The following is a 26,280-nucleotide window of genomic DNA, read 5'->3' as shown; positions in this document are numbered from 1 at the left end:
GCACCTTCGGGAAAGAAAGCCCGTCGAGGAATCTCTCCATTCCCCTCCTCTCCTCCGTTGGCTCGGACCGGTACAGTTCCCCGTAAAAGTCCTTTTTTTTAAAAAAAATACTTTTTATTGAAGAAATTTTTCAGAGTACAAACATTTTAACCCCCCCTACATTTGAATTATATCAAAACAAAGTCAAACCCCCCTACTTAACAAGAATCCCCCCCCACCCCCTACCCACCCGTAAAAGTCCTTGAAGAGCTCATTCACCTCTACCCCCTTCCGCACCCCATTCCCACTCTTGCCTCTCACTCCAGCAATTTCCTTAGCCGCATCCCGCTTACGGAGCTGATGAGCCAGCATCCTACTCGCCTTTTCACCATGTTCGTACACTGCCCCCTGTGCCTTCCTCCACTGTGCCTCCGCTTTCTAGTGGTCAGCAAATCAAATTTAGCCTGCAGGCTGCGCCTCTCCCCCAACAGTCCCTCCTCTGGTGCCTCTGCGTACCTCCTGTCTACCTCCAGCATCTTTCCCACCAGTCTATCCCTCTCACTTCTCTCGCTCCTCTCCGTGTGCCCGGATGGATATCAGCTCCCCACGAATCACTGCCTTCAGGGCTTCCCAGACCACCCCCACCTGAACCTCCCCCGTATCATTCACCTCGAGGTACCACTCAATACTTGCCCGGACCCTCCTACACACCTCCTCCAACAACCCCACATTCAACCGCCACAACGGGCGCTGGTCCCGCACCTCCACCATCTCCAACTCTATCCAATGCGGAGCGTGGTCGGAGATTGCAATGGCCGAATACTCGGCCTCCTCCACTTTCGGAATCAGTCCCCTACTCACCACGAAGAAGTCTATCTGAGAGTAGACCCTATGTACGTGGGAGAAGAAAGAGTACTCGCGTGCCCTCGGCCGAACAAACCTCCATGGATCCACCCCACCCATCTGGTCCATAAACCCTCTCAGTACCTTGGCCGCCGCCAGCTTCCTACCCGTCCTAGAGCTGGACCGATCCAGTGAAGGATCCAACACCGTATTGAAGTCCCCCCCCGCCCATGATCAGACCTCCCGCCTTCAGATCCGTGACCCGTCCCAACATACGCCTCATAAAGCCCGCATCGTTCCAATTTGGGGCATACACACTAGCAAGTACCACCTTCTCTCCTTGTAGCCTGCCCCTAACCATAACATACCTACCCCCCCCTTATCCGCCACCATCTCCGATGCCTCAAACGACACATTTTTCCCCACCAGAATCGCCACTCCCCGGTTCTTCACATCCAACCCAGAGTGGAAAACCTGCCCCATCCATCCCTTCCTCAGACGGACCTGGTCCGCCACCTTCAGATGGGTCTCCTGAAGCATTGCCACATCTGCCGTTAGCCCCTTCAGATGAGCAAGTACCCTCGACCAATTCACCGGACCATTCAATCCTCTCGCATTCCAGGTGGCCAACCGAATCAGAGGGCGTCCCGCCACCCCCCTCCCCCGTCGACTAGCCATAGCCCGCCGACTGCCCGCCCCAGGCCAGCACCCCCGCCCGACCCAGTCCCCACAGCGACAACACCTCACCTCTGTCCCCCCAGCCCCCACCAGTTCCTTCCTGACCCTACCAGCAGCAACCCGGTATTCCCCCCCCCCCCCCCCCCCCTCCCTTCCCCCCCAGGCTAGGAACCCTCCTAGCCGCGAACCGTCCTCCATTGTACTTCCGTGGGTCAGCTAACTTCTGCTGACCCCGGAAACTCCCGCCAATAACCCGACCTCTCCCAAAGTGGAATCATCCCCTAATCTATCCCTCCTCCAGGCACCGCTCCAGCACGGGGAAGAACCAGTTAAGGCCCCGCCTTCCCCGTCATCGTCTCCGCCCCCCCAGTCCCACAGCGCGGGAAACCAGAGGAAAGCCCGCGTTTTTGCACTGCCCCACCACACCCTTCTGACGCAGCTCCCAAATATCAGCCCCGCTCCATACCCCCAACCCGACATAGAATACAACAAACCCCCCCCCGAACCCTCCCCGCAAGATACAAAACTCAAACAATGCCCCACAGCAAAAAAAACATAACAGAACAACACCCCCATAAATAACCATATCAAAATTGCAAAAGTACAAAAAAAAGAGAACACAGCAACAGCAGAAACCAGCAATAAAGTATTACAACCGACCCCGCAATCCCCAACCCCTAGTTCAAGTCCAGTTTCTCCGTCCGCACGAAGGCCCACGCCTCCTCCGGGGAATCGAAATAATAATGCCTGTCCGAATAAGTTACCCACAGGCGCGCGGGCTGCAACATTCCGAACTTTATCTTTTTCCTGTAAAGCACCTCTTTCGTCCGATTAAATCCAGACCGTCGCTTAGCCACCTCCGCACTCCAATCCTGGTAGATCCGTACTACCCCAGTCTCCCAATTGCTGCTCTTCACCTTCTTGGCCCAGCGCAGCACACACTCCCGATCACTGAACCGGTGGAACCTCACCAGCACCGCACGTGGGGGTTCATTCTCCTTAGGCCTCCTGGCCAGTACTCTGTGTGCTCCCTCCAGCTCCAAGGGCAGATGGAAAGACCCGGCCCCCACTAGCGAGTTCAGCATCGTAGCCACGTAGGTTGTCAGGTCCGACCCCTCCAGCCCCTCCGCAAGGCCCAAGATCCGCAGATTTTTCTGCCTCATGCGGTGATCAAGTTCCTCGAAGCATTCCTGCCACTTCTTGTGAAGTGCCTCATGTCCCTCCACCTTACTCACGAGGATCCTGGCCTCCTCCTCTCGTTCAGTGGCCTGCGTCTGCAACTCCTTGATGGCAGCACCCTGGGTCGTCTGAATCTCCAAGAGCCTTCTGTTTGTTTCTTGCAGAGAGCTCAATACCTCAGCCTTGAAGTCTGCAAAACAGCGCAGGAGAGCAGCTTGTTGCTCCAGGGCCCACTGCTTCCACTCCTCTAGAGCTCCGCCGGCCGCCATCTTGGATTCCTTCCCCCATTTTTTCTGGGGAGCTGCTGCCGTTTTTTCCCCCTTTCCACTCCAAGTTCGAGTCATGGACTGCAGGGAAAGTCGATCAGCACACCGTCTCCCACTGGGAGACGTCGAAAGATTTCTGCTTTGGGCTCTAATAAGAGCCGAAAAGTCCATTTAAAACGAGAGCCCCCAAATGTGCGGCTTCCTACGTCATCGCCGCCACCGGAAGTCCAAGACCTCCATCATTAATCACAGTAAACAACTTTCAATTATACAACATCCTTAATTGAATAAAAGTACAACAGTCTGTAACTGTTATTAGAAAGATACAGATAGTCACCTACTCAGACTCATTGATCAGCAAGGGAGATTACCAGATAGTGGTAATGACACTAATCCAGAGGTCTAGGCTAATGCTCTGGGACACGTGTTCAAATCCCACCACTGCAGCTGATGGAATTTAAGTTCAGTTAACCAGATGGATTTTTACAACAATTGAAAGATAGTATCAATAATAATGAGCATGGAACCATCATCTATTGTCATAGCAACTGATCTAGTTCACTAATGTTCTGTAGGGAAGGACATCTGCCATCCTCATGTGGTCTGGCCTTCATGTGACTCCAGATCCATAGCAATGCGATTGATTCCTAACTGCCCTCTGAAATGGCCCAGTAAGTTCCCCAGTTCCTGGGGCAATTTGGAATGCTGATGACGCCTGTAGTGATCTCTGTATGTGTTAATACATGTTCATTCACCCTGGCGGAACGGTAGGGAAATAGGCCGACAGCAGCAGCAACCCTGGGGGGGGGGGGGGGGGGGGAACTGTACACATGGGTTTGTGGAGGGTGCTATCTCTCTCCCTTGTTTTCTTTTTTTCTTTTCTCTGTCTTTTGGTTTCAGTTTTGTTTTTTTCTGTTTTTTTCCTTTTGTTTGAAGTTGCTCTTGCAGCTGGAGGGCACTGTTTACGGGGTGTTACCGCGGGTGTACGTTAATGGAGTTATGATGTTTATATTTCGTATTTTGTAAAAACTTCAATAAAAATTATTTATAAAGAAAAAAAAATACATGTTCATTCACTTCCGGTGGTGGCTATGAGGGATTAAGTCGCGCATTTGGTGGCTCTCACTCCGGTCAGACTTTAAGACCTTTTCCCCTGACTTTTTTGAACTTTTGAGCGCTGGAGTGAAAAACAATAGCACTCTAGAACTGAATCCATACAGAGGTGTATGGACTTAAGGAGCAGAAGGGAGTGAAAACAGGCGAAGAAGGGGCTGAACAAAGATGGTGTGGAAGCTCAAGTGGGAGGTAAGATGGCCGACAAACGGACCACGGAACGGACGGTCCAGACAGCACTGGACAACATGCTGAACGTCGTAAAGAGAGCTTCGCAGCACTGAAGCGGGAAATTTGGAATCGCTCCAGAAAGTGTTGGAGTGACTGGACCAGAGGCTGGACGTGCAGGATAAGAATGGTCCAGCCACTGGAGAAGACAGTGGAAGAGCAGGCGGATTTCCAAACGGTAACGATGTGGAAATTAGAAAGTTGAAGGGGCAACAATCAAGGCTGATGGACAGGCTGGAGGACCTGGAAAACAGGTCTCGCCGGCAGAATCTGAGAATCATTGGGTGCCCGGAGGAGGCCGAGGGAGTGGATGCCACGGCATATGTGGCAGACATGCTGCAGAAGCTGGTGGGGGATGATTTCTTCCCGCCTTGGCAGGGGGGTGGGTGGTAGCGCCCACCTCATTACACAGTTTGAATTGCACTATTGTGGGGGCGAGCTTTGTTCTTTGTTTGTTTTCTCTCTGTTTTGGTCCCAGAGCGATTTCTCGAACAGGGCAGTTCTGAGGAGGTGGTGTTGATGGGGGGGGGGGGGGGAGACACAATAGGTGGGAGACATGGTGGCGCCGGAACGGAGAGCCACCAGGCTAGCTGCTTTGAGCTAGTCAACGGGAGCGAGGTGGGGTGTATGTATACAGCCAGTATATGCCAGGGGTTAGGGGAGGTGCGGCACATGGGCAGGGGTTGGGCCCAAGAAGGGGGATGGCTGGTCAGTGTAGGGGGGGCAGGGTGCCCTCCAACTAGGCTGATCACCTGGAATGTTAGAGGATTAAACGGGCCGGTCAAGAGGGCACGTGTGTTCGCGCACTTACGGGCTCTGAAGGCAAATGTAATGTTGCTGCAGGAGACACATTTGAAAGTGGCGGACCAGATTAGATTACGGAAGGGCTGGGTTAGCCAGGTCTTCCATTCGGGGCTTGACGCTAAGACCAGAGGGGTCGCGATCATGATTAACAAACAAGTTAAATTTGAGGCGGACAGCACAATTGCAGATGCGGGTGGTAGATTTCTCATGGTCCGGGGTAAGCTTGAGGGGGGTGAAGGTGGTCCTAGTACATGTTTACACTCCAAACTGGGATGATATAGATTTCATCAAAAGGCTTCTGGGGAAAATCCCCGACTTGGATTCGCACAAGTTGATTATGGGTGGGGACTTCAACACAGTCCTCGATCCCGACCTGGACCGGTCGTGCTCCAGAACGGGCAGGGTCCCGGCAATGGCAAGGGAACTGAGAGGGTTCATGGAACAAATGGGGGGGGGGGGGGGGGGGGGGGGGGGGGGGACCCCTGGAGAATCAGCTGGCCGGCGGGGAAGGAGTTATATTATATTATATTCATTATATTCACAAGGTTTATTCTCGTATTGACTTCTTTATTATGAGTAGGGATTTTTTGGAGGGGGTGAGGGATACAGAATACTCGGCAATCACTATTTCGGACCATGCTCCACATTGGGTCGACCTGCAGGTCTGCAAAGAAAATTACCAGGGCCCACAATGGAGGTTAGAGGTGGGATTGTTGGCAGATGAGAGGGTGTGTGAGAGAGTGGGGAAATGCATGCAGGACTACCTGCAGGTCAACGATACAGGGGAAGTCTCAGCAGCGGTGCTCTGGGAGGCGCTGAAGGCGGTGGTGAGAGGGGAACTGATCTCAATCCGAGCCCATAGGGACAGAACGGATAGGGCAGAGATGGACAGAATGGTGCAGGAGATGATATGGACGGATAGGGAATATGCAGAGTCCCCGAGGGCAGAGCTACTAAGGGAACGACGGAGACTGCAGGCGGAGCTGGGAGCGCTATCCACTGGGAAGGCCGTAGAGCAGCTCAGAAAGGCCAGGGGGCACAGTGTATGAGTATGGGGAGAAAGCCAGCAGAATACTTGCACAGCAACTCAGGAAAAGGGAGGCGGCCAGGGAGATCGGGACGGTAGTGGATGGGGCAGGGAACTGGGTTGGAGACCTGGCAGGATTGAACAGGGTATTCAGGGACTTTTACAGTCAGCTGTATACCTCAGAACCCCTCCCCCCACGGGGCCGGAGGGGATGAGGCGCTTCTTAGATGGGCTGACATTCCCAAAGGTGGGCAGGGGGATGGTAGAGGGGCTAGGGGCCCCGATTAGAGCTGAAGTAGTAATGGGGGGCCTGAAGGCGATGCAGTCAGGTAAAGCCCCGGGGCCGGATGGGTATCCAGTGGAGTTCTACAAAAAGTTATCGGGGATAGTGGGGCCGGTGCTGGTTAGGGTGTTTAACGAGGCGAGGGACCCCCGATGATGTTGCAAGCCACCATCTCGCTGATATTAAAACGGGATAAAGATCCGGAAGCTTGTGGGTCCTATAGGCCAATCTCCCTGATTAATGTGGACGTTAAACTGCTGGCCAAGATCCTGGCGTCCAGAATCGAAGACTGCGTACCGGACGTGATTGTGGAGGACCAAACGGTGTTTGTTAAGGGCAGGCAGCTGGTAGCCAATCTAAGAAGGCTACTCAATGTGATTATGATGCCCCCGGAGGGCAGAGAGGTGGAGGTAGTAATGGCAATGGATGCCGAAAAGGATTTTGACTGGGTGGAGTGGGACTATTTATGGGAGGTGCTGGGACGGTTTGGGTTTGGAGAAGGCTTTGTGGACTGAGTTAGACTGCTATATCAGGCCCCGGAGGCTAGTGTAAGGACGAACAGGACGACATCTGAGTATTTTAGACTACACCGCGGGACAAGACAGGGATGCCCCCTCTCTCCACTGCTGTTTGCGTTGGCCATAGAACCGCTGGCAATTGCTCTGAGAGCAGCAAGGGGATGAAAGGGAATGGTCGGGGGGGGGGGGGGGGGGGGGGGGGGAGATAGAACACAAGGTCTCGCTCTACGTGGATGACTTGCCTTTGTATGTGTCGGATCCAGCGGCAGGGATGGACGGGATTATGGAAGTCCTAGGGGAATTTGGCCGGTTTTCAGGCTACAAGTTAAACATGGCAAAAAGCGAGATGTTTGTGGTGCAGGCGAGGGGTCAGGAGAATAGGCTGAGGGAGCTACCGTTCAGGCTGGTTGGGAAAAGTTTTAGGTATTTAGGGATACAAATGGCACGTGACTGGGGCAAGATGCATAAGTTGAACTTGTCTAGGCTGGAGGAGCGAGTTTCGGAGGTGGGGAGAGTACAGACGGTGAAGATGACGATCCTACCGAGATTCCTGTTTATTTTTCAATATCTCACTATTTTGTTTCCACGGTCCTTCTTTAAAAGAATCAATAAAACCATCCTGGGATTTGTTTGGGTGGGGAAGTCCCCGTGGGTAGAGGGGGATGCTGGAATAGAACCGTAGCGAGAGGGGACTGGCGTTGCCGAACCTCAGCAACTACTACTGAGCGGCTAACATAGCCATGATAAGGAAATGGATGGTGGGTACGGGGTTGGCTTGGGAGCGGGTGGAGGCTGCTTCGTGCAGGGGCACCAGCTTGGCAGCCCTGGTCACGGCCACCCTGCCACTCCAACTGGCTAGGTACTCCACCAGCCCTATTGTGGTGGCAGCTCTGTGGATTTGGGGCCAATGGAGGAAGCATGCGTGGGAAGTGGGAGCGTCGGTCTGGTACCCATTATGTGACAACCACCGATTTGTCCCGGGGAAGATGGATGGCGGATTTCGAGCGTGACAGAGGGCGGGGGTGGGAAGGATGGGCGACCTGTTCCTGGAAGGGAGCTTTGCGAACATGAGGGCGCTGGAGAAGAAGTTTGGGCTGGCGAGGGGGAATGACTTTCGGTACTTGTAGGTGCGGGATTTCGTACGTAGACAGGTCCCGTCCTTTCCACGCCTTCCACCAAGGGGGATCCAGGACAGGGTAGTTTCCAGGGGTGAGGTAGGAGAGGGGAGAGTCTTGGATATTTATGAGGAGCTTATGGGAGCAGAGGACACAGGGACCGAGGAACTGAAACTCAGTGGGAAGAGCTTGGTGGGGAGTTGGGGGGAGGCATATGGGCAGACGCTCTGAGGAGGGTAAATGCAACCGCAACATGTGCCAGGCTCGGCCTGATTCAGTTCAAGGTAGTTCACCGGGCCCACATGTGGTGGCCCGGATGAGCAAATTCTTTGGGCCGGAGGACAAGTGTGCTAGATGTGGGGGAGGACCAGTGAACCATGTCCACATGTTCTGGGCGTGTCCAAAACCCAGGGGATACGGGCAGGGATTTGCGGACGTCATATCCCGGGTACTGAAAACAAGGGTAGCGATGAGTCCAGAGGTGGCGATTGTTGGTGTGTCGGAAGACCTGGGAGTCCAGGAGGGGATAGAGGCTGACGTTGTGGCCTTTGCTTCCCTGATAGCCCAGCGACGAATACCGTTGGCCTGGAGGGACTCAAAGCCCCCAAAGACCGAAGTATGGCTGTCGGACATGGCAAGCTTTCTCGGCTTGGAAAAAAATCAAATTCGCCTGAAGAGGATCACTATCGGGGTTCGCCCAGAGGTGGCAACCATTCATCGATTTCTTCATGGGGAACTAATCGTCGGAGGGGAGGGGAGGGGGGGTGTAGAATAGTGTCCAGGAGGGGGGAAGAATTGGCGGGTCCATTTGCAAGAGAGGTACTGTTATTTGCACTATGTTTTTGTAATTGGTATCTGCACACTAATGTATATTGTTACTGTTTACAATGCCAAAAAATACCTCAATAAAATTTTCTGTTAAAAAAATAACATGTTCAGTTAATGTAAAGTAAGTACAGACAGATGATCACTAGATGGCAACACTAACAGGAGCTATATAAGGAGTTTCACCGCTCTTTCTTTAGTTAGTGTGTGTGGAGAACAGCGAGAATAAAGACGTGATCAGATCAGAGTGTAGTATATTATCATAATTTAGTTTAATCTAAACTTATTTATTTGTTTTAGTTGTCAAGTATTAAAGTGAAAGAACTCAAGATTATTATAATATTACTCAATAATTTGTCATCATCTGGAAGACTTCAACTATTTCTCATCAGAATTCAACACAATACAACTCGGCAAGATATTGAGTAATAAATATATTACAATACATAATGTAACAACACCCACATCCCATGAAAGAATAAAGAATCATAGAATCACTACAGTGCAGTGGGCCATTTGGCTCACTGAAGCTGTGCCGAACCTGAAAGAGCACTCTTCCCAAGCTCACTTCCCCCACCCTATCCCAATAATCCCTAACCTAACCTACACATCCCTTGATACTAAGAGGCAATTTAGCATGGCCAATCGACTTAACCTGCATATCTTTGAACTGTGGGAGGAAACGGGAGCACCTGGAGGAAACCCATGCAGACACGGGAGAATGTGCAAACTCCACACAGTCGGTCACCCAAGGCCAGAATTGAACCTGGGCCCCTGGCGCTTTGAGGCAGCAGTGCTAATCACTGTGCCACCCTCTTACCCATTATTAGCAAAAACTGATTTTGATGTTACATATAGGCTAGCTGAACTCACTCTCAATTCTCAAGATTAGCCTGAGGACACACTAAAAGTGTGACAGGAATTAAATATGATACTTAAAGGGAGTGTGAGCAAAATACAAGATGTGTAATGTTACTGGCAGATCTCCCCTGTTGAGCTTTATTTTTCAAAAATCAACAAAATGTGATCATGGAAGAATTACGGGAAGCAAGTGTGACAATTGCAGGAAGTTACTTCTAATAAGACATAAAATATCTCATACATTATTGCACTGAAAGAGGCCATTTGGCTTCTCATGCATTTACCAGCTCTTTTGAAAGGGCGATCCAATTAATCTGATATGGCTGCAGATGTTTTCTTTCAAAGTATTTTCCCCCAAATCCTTGTTGAACATTGCTATTGAATCAGCAGTAGCTCAGTGGTTAATGCCATTAAGCTAGAAATCCAGAGGCCTGCTTTAAGATCCAGAGAGCGGAATTCAAATTCCACTACAGCAGCCAGAATAATTTAATACCAGTTAATTAAATAAATCTATCGGATTATCATTAAAAAAAGTCATTTTGACTTTGTGTCCTTCAGGTAAGGAAATCTGTGATGCCTTCCTGATCTGGCTTATATATATTATCCGACCCAAAAAGTGGTTGATTCTTAATTGGCCTTTCAAAATAGCTTCACGAGCTGCCATGTTAAGAGTAGCTAGAGATTGACATTAAATGTTGGTCATGCCAACAATGACTACATCATATAAATGAAATATCTTCTGCACCTCCTCCAAGGCCTTTACATCCAAATCTAGGATTCATAAATATAAGACTGTCTCTAATAAATCCAAGAAGAAATTCAAGATAAACTTCTTTACCTATTGATGAGCCATCAATTGCACGTGAGACGAATTGCTGTACAAAAGTTAGGCTTTAATAAGCTAGAACTTAGCCCTGCGGTCGACTACAATAAACGGACGACCGCCGGGCATTCTGACTATTTATACGTCGGTATGGAGGCGTGGTTAACTCAGCCTCTCGACCAATTGGAGAGCCGTCACATGACTGGTCTCAACCAATTGGTCGAGAGGCACATGACCGACCAGGGCCAATGGTAAGCCGGTGTTCTGCACCAATGGCAGACAGCTATGCAAATCATACCACCACACCTAGATAATAGTGAAAATACTGGACAATCTCAGGAGGTCTGACAGAATCTGTGGAGAGATGAGGGAGCTAATGTTTCAAGTCTGGATGACTCTTTGTCAAAGCTTGCGAGAACTGGAAAAGATCTTTGTGAAAATGTGAAACTTCGAAGAAAATGCAGACATTTAAAGGGAAGCTAGATGAGTACGAGGGAGAAAAAAAAGATAGATTCATAGGGGTAGATGACAGGAAGTAGGAGGAAGCTCATGTGGAGCATAAGTGCCGACGTACAACAGTTTGACTGAAAGGGTTGTTTCTGTGCTGTGAATTCGATGTGAAATGTGATGTCCAGAACTAGACAGCACGCCAGCTAAGGCCTGGCCTGGTTTGAAATATTGATGTTTTGGGTTTCCCTCTGCCATATTTCAGGGAAAATTGGCTATTGGCACAGATAAGATTTGACTTATTAATACTGATTATATTGTGCATCAGATTCAAGTTAGAAAGTACATAACTAGGACACACACCCAGTCACGAAGACTAGCTTACTACAAAACAGTGCAAACAGCCTCTGCTTGTCAATAGTCATTGCTACCTGGTGTGTTCAATGAGTAGAGAGCCAGTTATGGGGCATTTTGTTCCTACTTAGCCAGGCTCCCCTTTCATTCAGTCAATGCCAGATTCTTTTTTTACGTACACAAATAACATTTACTGAACTCGTGAAAGAACTAAATCAGGTCTGGCACCAGGAAACCAGTTTCCTTCCAGAATCAGGACTTTGCTTCCACACAGCTCAAAGTCGGTCCAGTATTGCACAACGCCATATTTCTAACCCTGAATCGGAACACATTACGCATCGGGTTGCCCGCTGGTGCCATTGTCTGTTTTGTATCAGCACAAGATTTTATGCAAAATTGTCCTGTACTCTTGTTTGTTTTCCCGTAATATCAGGTTGTCATCCAGGACTAACAAGACCCAGTTTGAATCAGATCTCACCGATCCCAGGTGGGCTAGTTCAGACACCTGTTTTACAGCTTATCCAATTTTAACTCTCCATTGATTTGGAAGCGCAAAATCTGGCAAGGTATAGAACGAGCATCTGATCAGAATCTGCTCAGAGAGTTCGGTTCATAATTCTTGCTGAAAAGCGGGGAATTTTCATCAGAGCTTTTCGTCTTGCACTCATCGGGACAATTTGCAAGAATATCAATGTGAGGGCAACAACAAATTTATACTGTATGAGAAAAGAGTGCTGATTGGTTAGCAAGGGGGCTCTGACTGGTAGAGGCATTGTCATGGAGAATGCAGCAGTTTATGGCGATGGAAAGTTAACTGCCAAACATTCATGTCTGGCTTGCCAACTTGTGACTGGACTGTCACTTTGTGCAACGTTCTTTCCCAGAATACCTTGTGTTGCCCTACTATGTATTTCCTTTTATTACCTTTTCTTCCCAGGTACTTAATGATCTGGCAGAGGCTGGTTTAGCAAACTGGGCTAAATCGCTGGCTTTTAAAGCAGACCAAGGTGGGCCAGCAGCACAGTTCAATTCCCGTACCAGCCTCCCCGAACAGGCGCCGGAATGTGGTGACTAGGGGCTTTTCACAGAAACTTCATTGAAGCCTACTTGTGACAATAAGCTATTTTTCAATTAATTTAATCTGTTGAGGGCTTACGGAAAAATACTTTTCGCTGTACCTCGGCACACGTGATAATAAACAAATCCAATCCAGAAGAACTATACATGGTTTAGCAGAGTTTGACAGTGAGAGGTCACATTCATTCGTTCATTCACTGCAATTGCAGGGGGCTGCAGAGACCCATAATTCTCACCAATACACTTGAAGATTAAGAGAAAGTGCAAGGTTTCTCCAGGTGCTGGGGAAACTCCTGAAAGTGGGGGTGAGGCAGAAATGGCAGATGGTGATAAAGATTGGAACCTACATTTTTAGTTAATGTGTAAAGGTCAGCATTTGTTACCCATCCTTAGTTAACTCGAACCACTGGAATTCATATGGTGATTATAGTGGCATTAGGAAATGAATGCCAGGATACTGGCCCAGTGACAATAAAACAATGGCAGAAAATGCCCAAGACGAATGGTATGTGGCTTGGAGAGAAGCTTGGATATAAATGAGTAAAAAGTAGGGAAAGAATACAAGCACATTACTCAACTGTCCATATCCAGCCACCATGAAGGCACTAAGGATAGTGTGGGACTGGGGTCATGTCTGGGCCAGTAAGTTTCTTTCCCGAGATGGATGAGTGAATTATTTGGGTTTTTACAACAAGCCAACAATTTTCATGGTCATTTTTCTGGTGTCAGCCTATAAATTACTAATTTTCCATATTGGGAATTTTAAATGCTTATATTTCTAGTCCAGTACTATAATTACTAGATGTTCATATCCAGTGGAGCACTGTGTATTTCTGACAACCAAATGTTTCACACCTAGAACATGATCACCTGTTGACACCTCCAAACATAACCATTGGACATTACACCGTTTGTGCTTCTTGATAGGAACATAGGACTTCCATAGAATCCCTCTAGTGAAGGAGACCATTTGGCCTCCCCTCTGAAAGAGAACCTATGCCTACTCCCCACCGTATTCCCATAATAATGATATAATAATAATAATTGCTTATTGTCACAAGTAGGCTTCAATTAAGTTTCTGTGAAAAGCCCCTAGTCGCCACATTCCAGCACCTGTTCGGGGAGGCCGGTACGGGAGGCGCTGGAATGTGGTGACTGATGTGTTGGGTACTCTGGATCCGTGGAGACTGCGTTTACCTCAGCACTAACACATACAGGCTATCAACATTTGAAATAGTACAGCACTATTTTATTAAACTAGAAACTTTGAACATACTACGTTAGATTAAACTAAAGACCTATGCCTATCCTAACCAGTCTATGCACTCAGCACATGGTGAAGATCTGTGCTGTGAGCTCTGTCCTTCTCAGAAGCTGCATCCCGAATGAGCAGGAAAACAGATGCTCTGTCTTTATAGTGAGTGTGCTCTAACTGGTGATTGGCTGTGGTGTTGTGCATGTTGATTGGTCTTGCTGTGTGTCAATCAGTGTGTGTCTGCATCATGATATACTGGTGTATATTATGACAGTGAGTAGGTGCTTTTCACAGTAACTTAATTGAAGCCTACTTGTGACAATAAGCAACTATTATTATTAACCCAATCTAATTTGCACATCTTTGGACATTAAGGGCAATTTAGCACAGCCAATCCACCTAATCTGCACATCTTTGGACATTAGCATGGTCAATCCACCTAACTTGCACATCTTTGCACTTCAGAGCAGGAGTAGGCTATTCAACCCTTTGAGCCTGCTCTGCCATTCGATAAGATCATGGCTGATCTGATGGTGGTCTCAACTCCACCTTTCTGTCTGCCGCCCCATAACCCTTGACTCCCTTGTGTATCAAAAATCTATCTAACTCTGCCTTGAATAAATTCAATGATCCAGCTTCCACTGCTTTCTGGGGAAGAGACTTTTGCAAACAAATGGCTCTTTAAGAGAGAAAAAATTCTCAGTCTTAACGGTAGACCTTGTATTCTTAGTAAGAAGTCTTACAACACCGGTTAAAGTCCAACATGTTTGTTTCAAACACTAGCTTTTGGAGCACTGCTCCTTCCTCAAGCACCTCAGGAAGGAGCAGTGCTCCGAAAGCTAGTGTTTGAAACAAACATGTTGGACTTTAACCTGGTGTTGTAAGACTTCTTATTGTGCTCACCCCAGTCCAACACCACCATCTCCACATCATGGCTTGTATTCTTAAACTGTGTCTCCTAGTTCATGTCTCTGCCACAAGTGGAAATATCCTTCTGGTTTCTGATGTGTTGGGTACGTTGGGTCTGTGATGACTGTGTTTACCAGAGCAGTAGAAGAGACAGGCTACCAAAACTTGTAGAAGTACAACTCTATTTTATTTAACTATAAGCTGTTAAACATACTTCCACTGTTGGTCGACACTATGTTAGGTTGACTGAAGACCTATGGCTAACCTGACCAGATTATACTGCTGGCACATGGCAGATGTTCGTGCTACTGATTACGGGCTCTGGCTGTCTCAGAGGCTGCATCCCGAATGAGCGGGAAAACTAGTGCCCTCTGGCTTTATAGGTCTGTGCGTTGATTGGTCTTTCAGTGTGTCAGTCAGTGTGTGTCTATGCACCATCATATATTTGTGTGTATATTATGACAGTTTCCACCCTGTGAAGAGAAGATCTGATAGAGGTGTTCAAAATCATAAAGGGGTTGGACAGAGAAGATAGGGAGAAACCGTTCCTGCTTGTAAATGGATCAAGAATGAGGGCACACAGATTTGAAGTGATTTGCAATGGAAGCAAATATGATGTGAGAAAATTTTTTTTTCACACAGTGGGAGTTTCAGGTCTGGAATGCACGTCTCAAGGCCTTAAAGAGGGTATTAGATGTTATAGAAACAATGTGCAGGAGTACAGGGAAAAGGCAGGAGATAGCACTCAGTCATGATACTCAGTTGCAGAGCCGGTGCAGACACGATGGGTCAACTGGTCTCCTTCTGCACCCTAACAATTTTGTGACTATCTTACCAGTGATGATGATAAAACAAAAACTGAAAAGGTAACAATTTCAGGACTTGGGAACAGAGTAGAGAGTGGAACTAAATGATAAATCTTTCAGGGAGCTGGCATAAATATGATGGGACAAATGGCCTCCTTCCATGATGCGGGGCAGCAGTGGCAAGCACTGCTGAAAGACTCGTGTTCGATTCCGACCTCTGGTGACCATCTGTGTGGAGTTTGCACTTTTTCCCTGTGTTTATGTGGGTTTCCTCTGGGTGTTCCGGTTTCCTCCCACAGTCCAAAGGTGTGCAGGCTATGCTAAATTAACCCTTAGGGTGGGGTTGCTGGAATAGGTCAGGGGATTGGGCCTAGGTATGGTGGTCTTTCAAAGGGTCAGTGCAGACTTGATGAGCCGATATACTCTTTCTGTACTGTAGAGATTCTATGTCAGCAGCATTTCATTAGAAAGCTGTAATGTTCAAATACTGTACTGACACTTCCATTGATCGCTTACAAATGCATTTACAGTTCTGGTCTGGGAATACTTGCAATTATCAATAGATTTCCAGGAATTCTTGGTCTTGAATAACAGACTGGATGTCAACAGGTGCAGAAAGTAAATACATCTGATAGACGCCTCTGGATTGCCCAACGGTTGAGGGACCAGAGTTTCAAAAACTAAGCAATGGAGACCAATAATGAACACGGCAGCAAGAAAAACGAGGTCACACTGAATTTAGTTCATTGCAACTTCTTCAGGTTACTGGAAGAAACTACACAAAGTGTACAACAGCTTTCCCAATAGATTGAACACCACCTAGGAACAGCAGTTTTAAAATAAATAGGGCGTTCAAAATGTAGCCTAAAATCGCTGGAACAATAACAAATATGAGAGGAAAGTACGAGCGTTTTGCTACTTTAGGAAAAGGGACACCAAGCCAAAGCTCATTTTATTCAAATTCGTTGTTATTGCATCCTTGGTATTAGACTGGCGGCGGAAATGGGGTGTGTAAGGAAATTTTAACTCACCAACTGTCACTGGTGTACAACTGCTTCGAATCCCCACAGTCACCACCTACAAACCCGAGCGGTCTCTCTGTTTAAAAAAAGTTAACACTGGACGTACACACTGATATGACGATAAACCCCTATCCCTGATTTGGGACTAGCCTGGGTAAAGGGAGATCCCATCCATACCTGTAAACTCCAGCTGCCCCTGGATAATTTAAAAGTCCCGGGTCGGAGCTGCTGTAACCAATCAGAACCGCGACGCTACAATGTTGCACTTTCCACTCGGAAGGAAAGCGGCCGCGTCCAATCAGCGGCCAGCTGGAGTGTCTGAACGTTCCATTGAGGGAATCCTCGGGGAGTGTCCAGTGTGAACGTTCCATCGGGGATTTTCCCGTCCACCGGGACCGGGAGAGAGATGCTGGTGAACGACGGGGCGGCACGGCGTGCCAGCCACACGGTACAGAGCGAGGAGACGGTACACGTGGTGGAGTTTAACCCTTTCGAGAGCTGCGGTGCCGGCAGCCTGGTCGCCTACGGAGGGGATAACTACATCGTGGTGGGGAACTGCCGCTTCCAGGTGGGCTGGCTGGGGCCCCAACCCCCCCCCCCCCCCCCCACCCACCCCTTTCTCGGGCCCTGAAAGGAATAGTTCCATCAGGTGTCACAACGAAAGAGGCATACTCGCAAGAGGGGATGTGTGCACAGCAAGATCTCACAAACAGTAATTGAGATGATTGAGGAAATACTCCAGGATGTATAGAACCACTTTTTTTAAACAGCCAACGAAATACTTTTTTTTGAAGCGTAGCCATTTTTTTGAAATAGAACAGGCGAGGGCCAATTTGCACACAACGGTCCCAAAATCTGCAATGAGATAATGCCTGGATAATTTGTCCTTTTTTTGTTACTTAAGTGATGTTGTTTGAGGGATAAATGCTGAACACTAGAGCAAATTTTCTGTGCATTTCAAAATAATGCCTTGGGATCTTTCATGCCAAAAGGGCAGATGCGACCTCAATTTAATGTTTTATCTGCACTGGGAGAGTCAGCCTGGATTTTTGTGCTCAAGAGTCTGGATAGAGTAGACAGGAGGAAACTTATCCCTTGGCGGAAGTATCAATGACCAGGGGTCATTAACGTATTTAAGGTAAGGGACAGATTTGGAGAGGATGTGAGGGAAAACCTTTTCACTAGAGGGTGGTGGGAGTCTGGAACTCACTGCCGAAAAGGGAAGCAGAGACCCTCATAACATTTAAGAAGTATTTAAAAGCACGAGATGACAAGGCTATGGGCCAAGTGTTTGAAAATGGGATTTAGCTGGCTGTTTTTGACCAGCGCAGATACGATAAGGTGAAGGGCCTTTTTGTACTGTAGACCTCTATGAATGGGACTTGAGCCCATACCTACTGACAGCGCTATCAACTAATCCAAGTAGTGTTGCCTTAGGCAGTTCAAAGTTTATACCCTGAAAGTGATCAAATGTACAGTAAGAAGTCTGACAACACTAGAAGATGGTCACAATTAAGGCACACATCATCTGCCTCATCTGCCATGAGATCGTCAGACATGCTCTCTCCCTTCCAGACAAGTCTTACAACACCAAGGTGGGCCTCTGGGTACTTGGACCGTAGATGGTTTTAATTGCGCTAAAGAAGCAGCTCGCATTGTGGTTGTTGGCGAGTTGCTGAGTCTTCTGTGCTCTTTCCACTCACTTTGTTGCACCTCGACCTTCAGTTGCCTGTCTTGTTTCCTTTCACTCGAGTTTTGGTGGAATTGCCAGTTCAGGAATGCCTTGCGTTTATAATTCGAAATAAACCTGTTGAACTTTAACCTGGTGTTGTAAGACTTCTTACTGTGCTCACCCAGTCCAACACCGGCATCTCCACATCATGATCAAATGTAGGCATTGCGAGGGCATATTTCAGCTGCTGAGCATCTGATACAGGTTTATCGACGGCTGGTTAGGCAGAGAGTTGCGAAAGCAAGATCCTACACTAATTATAGAACTCCAGGAGCAATTCTAAGGGCCAGAAAGTGTGGAATGGGTGCTGTGCAAGCTCTGTTCAACTGCATCTGGCAGGAACGATTATTAGAGGCAAAATAACTTTTTATGGCTCATTCAAATATCACAGCTCTGCCTTCCCACAGTGTAGGCGGGCGTCAGCTATTTTAATGGGAGAAATGGACAGAAGAAATTTGAACGAGACCCCACAGAACCCAAATGAAAAAATGAAATGAAAATGAAAATCGCTTATTGTCACGAGTAGGCTTCAAATGAAGTTACTGTGAAAATTCCCTAGTCGCCACATCGAACCGTGCTGCTGGCCTGCTTGGTCTGCTTCCAAAGCCAGCAATTTAGCCCTGTGCTACACAGCCCCTGTGCTAAACAGCCCCTGCTCAAATTGTTTGAGCCTCTCAATACCAGCTTCTGGTGCGCAGCCCAATCGTTCCTCTGATTTCCAGTCCGATCTGGGCAAAAAATGAATCCTCCCCACAGCCATTTATTCGTCTTATTTTTGTTCTCTTTTTCACTGCAGGATTAGTCCGTTTGAAATAAAATTAACTGGTTAAAGCCTTTTAAAACAGCAACCACGATAAACTGATGTGTACCTGCTGCGCATTCATATAATAAAATTACATTTGCATCTTGAGAGAGAGAGCGTATACATCAAAGGTTGGAGAGAAATAATTACTTTTCTGCAGTGCCCTTCACAAACTCAGGATGTCTTGAAGTGCTTTACCGTTGATTAAATACAGTTGTAGAAAATGAGACAGCCAATTTGCTGATCGCCGGACCCGTCAAACAAAAGTGAAATAAGGTTGGTTGAGTGATAAAGGTTCTGCTCTTATCCATAGAATCCATAGAGTGCAGAAGGAGACCATTTGGCCCATCAAGTCTGCACTGACCCTCCGAAAGAGCTCTCTACCTAAGCCCACACTTCCCCGCCCCATCCCCGTAACCCTGTGCATTGATCATGACCAATCCACCTAACCTGAACATCTTTGGACACTAAGGGGAAATTTAACATGGTCAATCAGCCGAACCCTCTTCTTCCAAGTAGTAGGTGTGGGAACTTTTACGTCCACCTGACACTGCAGATGGGGCCTTGGCTTAGCATCTCATTTGAAAGACAGCACTGCCATCAGTGTAGCACTCCACTTTGGCATCCTAAATTACAGAGGTCTGTGGAGTAGGACTCAAACCCAATACCTTCAGGCACAGGCCATTGTGCTACTCACACAGGGCATTGTTTCATGAATATTATTATTCTCTCTCTTCTGTGGCAATATCTGTTAGGAAGAAGATGCAGAAATTAAAGGAATGGAATACAAGACCCTCCAGACTTTTCATCGAGGTATACGAGTGGATTCTATTGCTTGGAGCCCAGAAACTAAGATGGACACACTGACACAGCTGATCCGGTAAGAGAGAATTATTGCTTTTTAATTTGTTCTAGAAGATAGTCACAATTAAGGCATCTCTGAGATCGTCAGGCATGCTCTCTCCCTTCCAGACAAGAGTGATGAGGTTGTGGGTTCTTGTCAAGATGCCTCTCCGCTGCACTTTATACTTCTTCAGGGATTGCATCTGTGCGAGAGGCCTTGTTGTTCTTCAGTCATTGGATGGCCTTTTCAACCTCATGACAATGTGGGTTGCACTGAAATGATGGTGGGTATTGTGTGCGGCATGATGTCGACAGCATTTGCGTTGAAGGCTGTGTCATGGTTGAGGAGTCTTCGAAGGGCTCTCTCCAGCAGGTGTTGACTGCCTCTCTGTCTTTGACTGCCTCTCCTCTTTTGGCTCTCAGCAGGGTGGGCCCCTGGGTACTTGGACCGTAGATGGTTTTAATTGCGCTAAAGAAGCAGCCCGCATTGTGGTTGTTGGTGAGTTGCTGAGTCTTCTGTGCTCTTTCCACTCACATTGTTGCACCTCGACCTTCAGTTGCCTGTCAGCTTATTTCCTTTCACTCGTGTTTTGGTGGAGTTGCCAGTTCAGGAATGCCTTGTGTTTGCAGTCAAGGAGATCCTGGATCTCCTGATCATTCTGGTTGAACCAGGTTTGACATTTCCTGGTCAAAAGCCCAAGCCTCTCCTCACAGGTGTTGACTATGGTGGCTTTTAAGGTGGAGCAGGCACTGTGGGCACCCTGCGACTTTGGCTCGTTGGTTAGCTGTGAGGCGCCAACTGAGTAGCTCTTTCTTCTCGAGGTCTTCAGGTCCAGCGACATTGAATCTCCTCCGGCAAATGATGGCGATAGTAAAGTGGATGAGCATGTGGTCAGTCCTGCAGTCATCAGCTCTGGTTATGGCGCGGGTGATGCGAATATCCTTGTGGTCCCTTGCTCGGACAATGATAGATATAGTCTATTGTGTCAGTGCTTGGAGCGGGGATATTGCCATGAGGTCTTCTGTCCCTCTGGCGGAACAGGATGTTTGTGATGACCAGGTCATGTTTTTGTCAGGAGCAGGACTTTTTACCCATGCCTTCCCTGCCTAACACACCCTTCCAAAGGTTTGCATCTTTTCGACTCTAGTATTGAAGTTGACGAGGAGCAGGACAACGATTGGCCAAGGCTGGATTAAAATGCCTCTTTTGTCTTGTCTGTTGCATCTAGGTTTGGGGAGTAGGCATCGATGGCTGTTACGTGCTGTTTTGGGTGAGCTGTAGGATCAGTTGTCATTCGCTCCCCCCGCACGAGGGTTCATTTGGGTCGTCCGACTAATTTGTTTTTTACGGCAAATCCGACCCCGCAGAGACAGCGTTCTTCTTCTAGTTTGCCATTCCAGAAGAAGTTATATTCGCCACGTTGTTCAAGATGGCCTTCTCCTGCTCAGGGCGGTGATGTCAATCTTGTGGCATCAGAATTCCTGTCCTATTTTGGCAGTGTGATTTGAGGTCTGTTGCTGTTGGAGTTGTCCATTAGGATCTTGACGTTCTGAATAGTAACTTTCAAAAGAAGTTATATAATACCCATAACACTAGAATCTATTATTATATAGATTATAGCAGCACTTAAGAATCTTAATGCAATTGACCTTGTGAAAGTGGAAATCATGTTTGACTAATTAAAGAGCTTTTTAAAAATAAATTTAGAAGATGGTGCAGGAAGGAAGGCTTTAGATTCCTAAGACACTGGGACTGGCTCTGGGGAGATGACATCTGTATGAATTAGGTTCCTTGCAGGCTGCTTTGTGAGTGCTGTTGGGAGAGCTTTAAACTAACTCGGCAGGGGTGTGGAAACAAGAGGAATTATGAGTGAGGAATGCCAGGATGCATAAAATACTGGGAAGGATGGAAAGCACTAGTATAGAAAATAGTAAGTTAATAAGTGAAGTTTGAGTAAGGGAGAAAGTAATGATGTTTAAATCAAGGTTACTGTTGTTATGGGACAGGGCTTAGAAACTCCAAAATGTATTCTGGAGCTCACCTGACTTTTATATTAAATATGGCTAGGATGAGCACAAGAGCCTTCACTTCAGGTGTGATTCAACAGACCTCCTAGGAGCTTTTATCAAAACAAAGTTTATTACAAGGATGTAGTTAACATATATAAAACACCGCAAGATTTGCTATCAATTACAAGCATAAAGAACAGCTACAGTAATCTATGTATGTAACTCTTAATGAATCCCCCTTAGTAGCTGTTCCAATTCAATACAAAATCCAATAAACCAAAACCCCTTTCAAGGGCGTGGCTTAGCACACTTTAATCTCACTTGAATGGGACTGGTCCTTTCCCTGAGATTCTGATCCAGTTCCAACCAGCAGATTCAAAACTCCTTCCAGAAAGCAAGGCAGTTTGCCACACCCAGTGTGCTTTCAGTTTAGTTCACTGGACAGCTTTAAAATAAAAACAGGGAAACACTGCTTTTTTTCTTCTCCAGTCCAAAGCAGCAAACTGAAACCCAAAAACCTAAACCCCCTCTCACCTGACAGCCACAGCCCAGCACCACCCACAAACGACATCACTGAAGCCGAGCTACAATTCATGTGGTAAGACCAAACCGTTCTTAAAGGGACACTTCCATGACACTGCATGTATGAGAATGCATGAATATAATGAATTAAGATTGGGGAGTTGCAGGTGCATATTGTGTTGTGGAAAAAATATGATGTGATATCAGAGACCTGACTCGAGGGAAGAGCAAGACTGGATGCTCAATATTCCTGAGTACAAAGTGTTCAGAAAAGATAGGAAAGAAAGGGGGCGGGATGGCAGTGTCAGTTAAGGAGAGCATTGCAGTGCTAGAGAAAGAGGATGTCCCAGAGGATTCAAGGACAGAATCAATTTGGCCAGAGCTAAGGAACAAAAAAGATGCAATTACATTGCTCACTTTAACGACCACCGACTAGTGAGAAGGATAAAAAGGAACAAATCTGCAGGGAAATTGCAGAAAGATGCAAACATTAAGAGGAGTTGTCATTGGGAACATGAATTACCGGAATGTAGACTGGGACAGTGGTAATGTAAAGGCCGGAGAGGGGAAATGTTCCTAGATTGTGTCCAGGAAAATGTTCTACAGCAGTGTGTGTCCAGTTCAACAAGAAAGAATGTACTGTTGGACCTAAATCTTGGAAATGAGGTGTACCGAGTAGATCAAGTGTCAGTCGGGGAACATCTGGGAGACAGCGATCATTGTATCATAAGATTTAGAATTATGATAGAAGAGGATAATAGGCAATCCAAAGTAAAAATAAGTAACTGGGGAAAGCCGACTTCAATGGGGCAAGAACGGAGCTGGGCCGGTTAGACTGGAACAAAAGGTTGGCAGGAAAAACTGATAGCTGAACAATCGACTGACTTCAAAACAGAAATAGTCTGGGCACAGTCAAGATTTATTCCTTTAAAATGGAAAGGTAGGGCAAACAACTCCAGGGCTACTTGAATGAAAGAGGAGATAAAAATTAAGGGAAAAAAGGTGTTTTTCTAACATTTGTCATGTAGAAAATATAGTTGAGAAACAAGAGGAATTCAGAAGCTTCAGAGGGGAGGTGGAAACACACATTAGAGAAACAAAGAGTGTTTATGGGAAAAGACTGGCAGGCAACATAAAGGGGAATTCTGAAGTATTCTATATACATATAAATAGTTAAAAGGAGGAGTGGGGCTAATTAGGAACCTAAAAGGGAATTTATACATGGAGGCTGGGGAGTTGGCTAAGGTATTTTGAGGTACTTTGCACCTATCTTTACCAAGGAGGTAAATACGACCCAGGACATGGTGACAGACTTGGAAACCCTGTCCCTGGAAGGGTTCGATGAGGAAGAAGTGTTGAATAGACTGTTGGCATTTAAAGTTGACAAGGCACTGAGACCAGATGAGATTCATTAAAGAATTTTGAAGAAAGTGAGAATGGGAATTGCAGGGCACTGGCCAATAATCTTCCAGCCTTCTCTAGACTCGGGGGAGGTGCCAGAGGACCTGGGCAATATTACGTCCTTGTTCAAAAACCGTTGCAAGGATAAGCCCAGCAATTACAGACCAGTCAGTTTAACATCAGTGGTGGGCAAACTTCCAGAAACGATTATTTGGGATAGAATTAGTCAAATTGAAAAATGTGTGTTGATTAGGAAGAGCCAGCATGGATTTTTAAAGAAGAAATTGAGTTTAACAAGCTGGAGTTTCTGAGGAGTAACAGAAAGGGTCAATGAGGGTAATGCTGTTAATTTGGTGTACGTGGACTTTCAAAAGACATTTCAGACAGTGCCACACCACAGACTTGTGAGAAAAATTATAGCTCATGGAATAAAGGGACAGTTGCAATATGGATACAAAATTGGCTGAATATTAATAAGTAGAGAGTAATGGTCAATTGATATTTTTCATGCTGGGAGAAGGTTTGAGGTAGTGTTTCCAAGAGGTCAATATTTGAACCCTTACTCTTCCTGATATATTAATGATCTAAACCTTGGTGTCAGGAGACAGTTTCAAAGTGTGCGGTTGGCATAAAACTTGGAAGTATTATAAACTGTGAAGAAGACAATGTAGAACTTCAAAAGGACATAGACAAGTTGGTAGAGTGGACAGGTGAAGTTCAAAGTGGAGAAGTGTGAGGTGATGCATTTTAGGAGGAAAAACATGGACAGACAATATAAAATAAGAATCTCCCTCGGTGGTAGGAGCGGGAAGGTCTACGTAGGAAGTCCTGCACCTGCAGATACCTAAATTTGTTACCCCTCGCCAATCCAAATTTCCCTCCAGCTCCCTCAAGCTAGGAAAGCTCCCTTGGCAGAGAGCAGGGATTGAGAGGATGGGGGATATGTTTAGAGAAGGGAGCTTTCCTAGCTTGAGGGAGCTGGAGAGAAATTTGGATCGGCAAGGGGAAACAAATTTAGGTATCTGCAGGTGCGGGACTTCCTACGTTGACCTTCCCGCTCCTACCACCGAGGGAGATTCAGGATAAGATAGTATCCAGAGTGTGGGTGGGAGAAGGGAAGGACTCCGACATCTATAAGGAGATCATGGGGTTAGAGGACACGCAGACTGAGGAGCTGAAGCGCAAGTGGGAGGAGGAGTTAGGAGGAGAGATAGTGGATGGTCTCTGGGCGGAGGCGTTGAGTAGAGTCAGCGCATCCACCACATGCACCAGGCTGAGCCTGATACAGTTTAATGTTGTTCACTGGGCTCACATGACAGTGGCCCGGATGTGCAGGTTCTTTGGGGTAGAAGATAGGTGCGGAAGGTGTGGGGGGGGGGGGGGGGGGGGGGGGGGGAGGGAGGGTGTTGGCAGCGAACTATGTCCACATGTTTTGGACATGCCCAAAGCTCAGGGGAATCTGGCAGGGGTTTGCGGACGTCGTGTCCATGTTGTTAAAAACAAGGGTGTCACCGAGTCCGGAGGTGGCGATTTTCGGGGTGTCGGAAGATCCGGAATCCAGGAGGAGAAAGAGGCAGGCGTTCTGGCCTTTGTTTCCCTGGTAGCCCGGAGACGGATACTATTAGCTTGGAGGAACTCAAAGCCCCCGAAGTCGGAGGCTTGGCTATTGGACATGGCTAGCTTTCTCTGTTTGGAGAAAATCAAGTTCGTCTTGAGAGGGTCACTGTTAGGGTTCACCCAGAGGTGGCAATCGTTCGTCGATTTCTTGGCAGAAAACTAAACATCAGCAGAAGCCGGGGTGGGGGGGGGGGGGTTAGTTTAGATTAGAGTAGGGGGTTAATAAAGATGGGACTTGAAAGAGAAGAAGCAGGCTTTTTGCACTATGTTTGTAGACTTGGGTATGTTGTTTATTTTGTCATTGTTGTAAAACCAAAAATACCTTAATAAACTGTTTATTAAAAAATATATATATGGCGTTGGTGAGACCATATCTGGAGTACTTTGTGTACAGTTTTGGTTGGAGTTTAGAAAAATTAAAATTGATCTTACTGAAATATATTAGGTCCCGAGGGCAGTTGACTGTCTGGATGCCAAAACGATGTTCACCCTTTGTGGGTGAGTCTAGAACTAGCAGGCACCCTTTTAAAAACAAGGGGCGCGATTCTCCGCTGCCCACGACGGGTCGGAGAATAGCGGGAGGGCGTCCCCGACATTTTTCATGCCCTCCCGCTATTCTCTTTCCCCCCCCCCCCCCCCCCCCCCCCCCACGGCCGCCCCACGACACGTATCGCTGCTCGCCGTTTTTTACGGCGAACGGCGATTCTCCCCAGGCCGATGGGCCGAGTTCCCAGGCCGTCACGGCCGTTTTTACGGCAGCAAACGCACCTGCTTGCTGCCGTCGTAAAAACGGCCGCAACATGCCCGTTCTGGGCTTCCAGGGCCCCGATTGGCACGGCAGTACCACGGGCAGTGCGTCCGTAACGGACGCACTCTTTCTCCCTCCGCCGCCCCACAGGATCAGTCCGCGGGGCTGCCGAGGGAGATGACGGCCCTGCGCA

At 47.4% G+C, this 26,280-nt stretch overlaps 2 protein-coding genes across 3 annotated transcripts in view; one reads left to right on the top strand and one right to left on the bottom strand.

Annotated features, from left to right (window-relative positions):
* Positions 1-16,692, bottom strand: part of LOC119954883 (PARP1 binding protein) — a 64,400-nt gene extending 47,708 nt beyond the window's left edge. Inside the window, exon 1 of one of the 2 annotated variants that reach the window (XM_038780510.1) lies at positions 16,590-16,692. The gene's annotated coding sequence lies outside the window, so the exon portion shown is untranslated. Of the gene's footprint in view, positions 1-16,421 lie in introns of both variants that reach the window. The other variant, XM_038780509.1, reaches the window with a different exon arrangement.
* Positions 16,693-16,707: 15 nt separating this feature from the next.
* The window catches only part of nup37 (nucleoporin 37), a 56,259-nt gene continuing 46,686 nt past the window's right edge, over positions 16,708-26,280 (top strand). The window contains exons 1-2 of the mRNA XM_038780511.1: positions 16,708-16,980; positions 19,702-19,826. Coding sequence (XP_038636439.1) covers positions 16,819-16,980; positions 19,702-19,826 — 287 coding nt within the window. The 5' untranslated portion in view covers positions 16,708-16,818. The remainder of the gene's footprint in view (positions 16,981-19,701; positions 19,827-26,280) is intronic.

This window comes from Scyliorhinus canicula, chromosome 20, assembly GCF_902713615.1.
Source record: "Scyliorhinus canicula chromosome 20, sScyCan1.1, whole genome shotgun sequence".
NCBI lineage: Eukaryota > Metazoa > Chordata > Chondrichthyes > Carcharhiniformes > Scyliorhinidae > Scyliorhinus > Scyliorhinus canicula.
The sequence above is the reverse complement of the archived record's forward strand: the minus strand, read 5'-3'. Positions and strand labels throughout refer to the sequence as shown.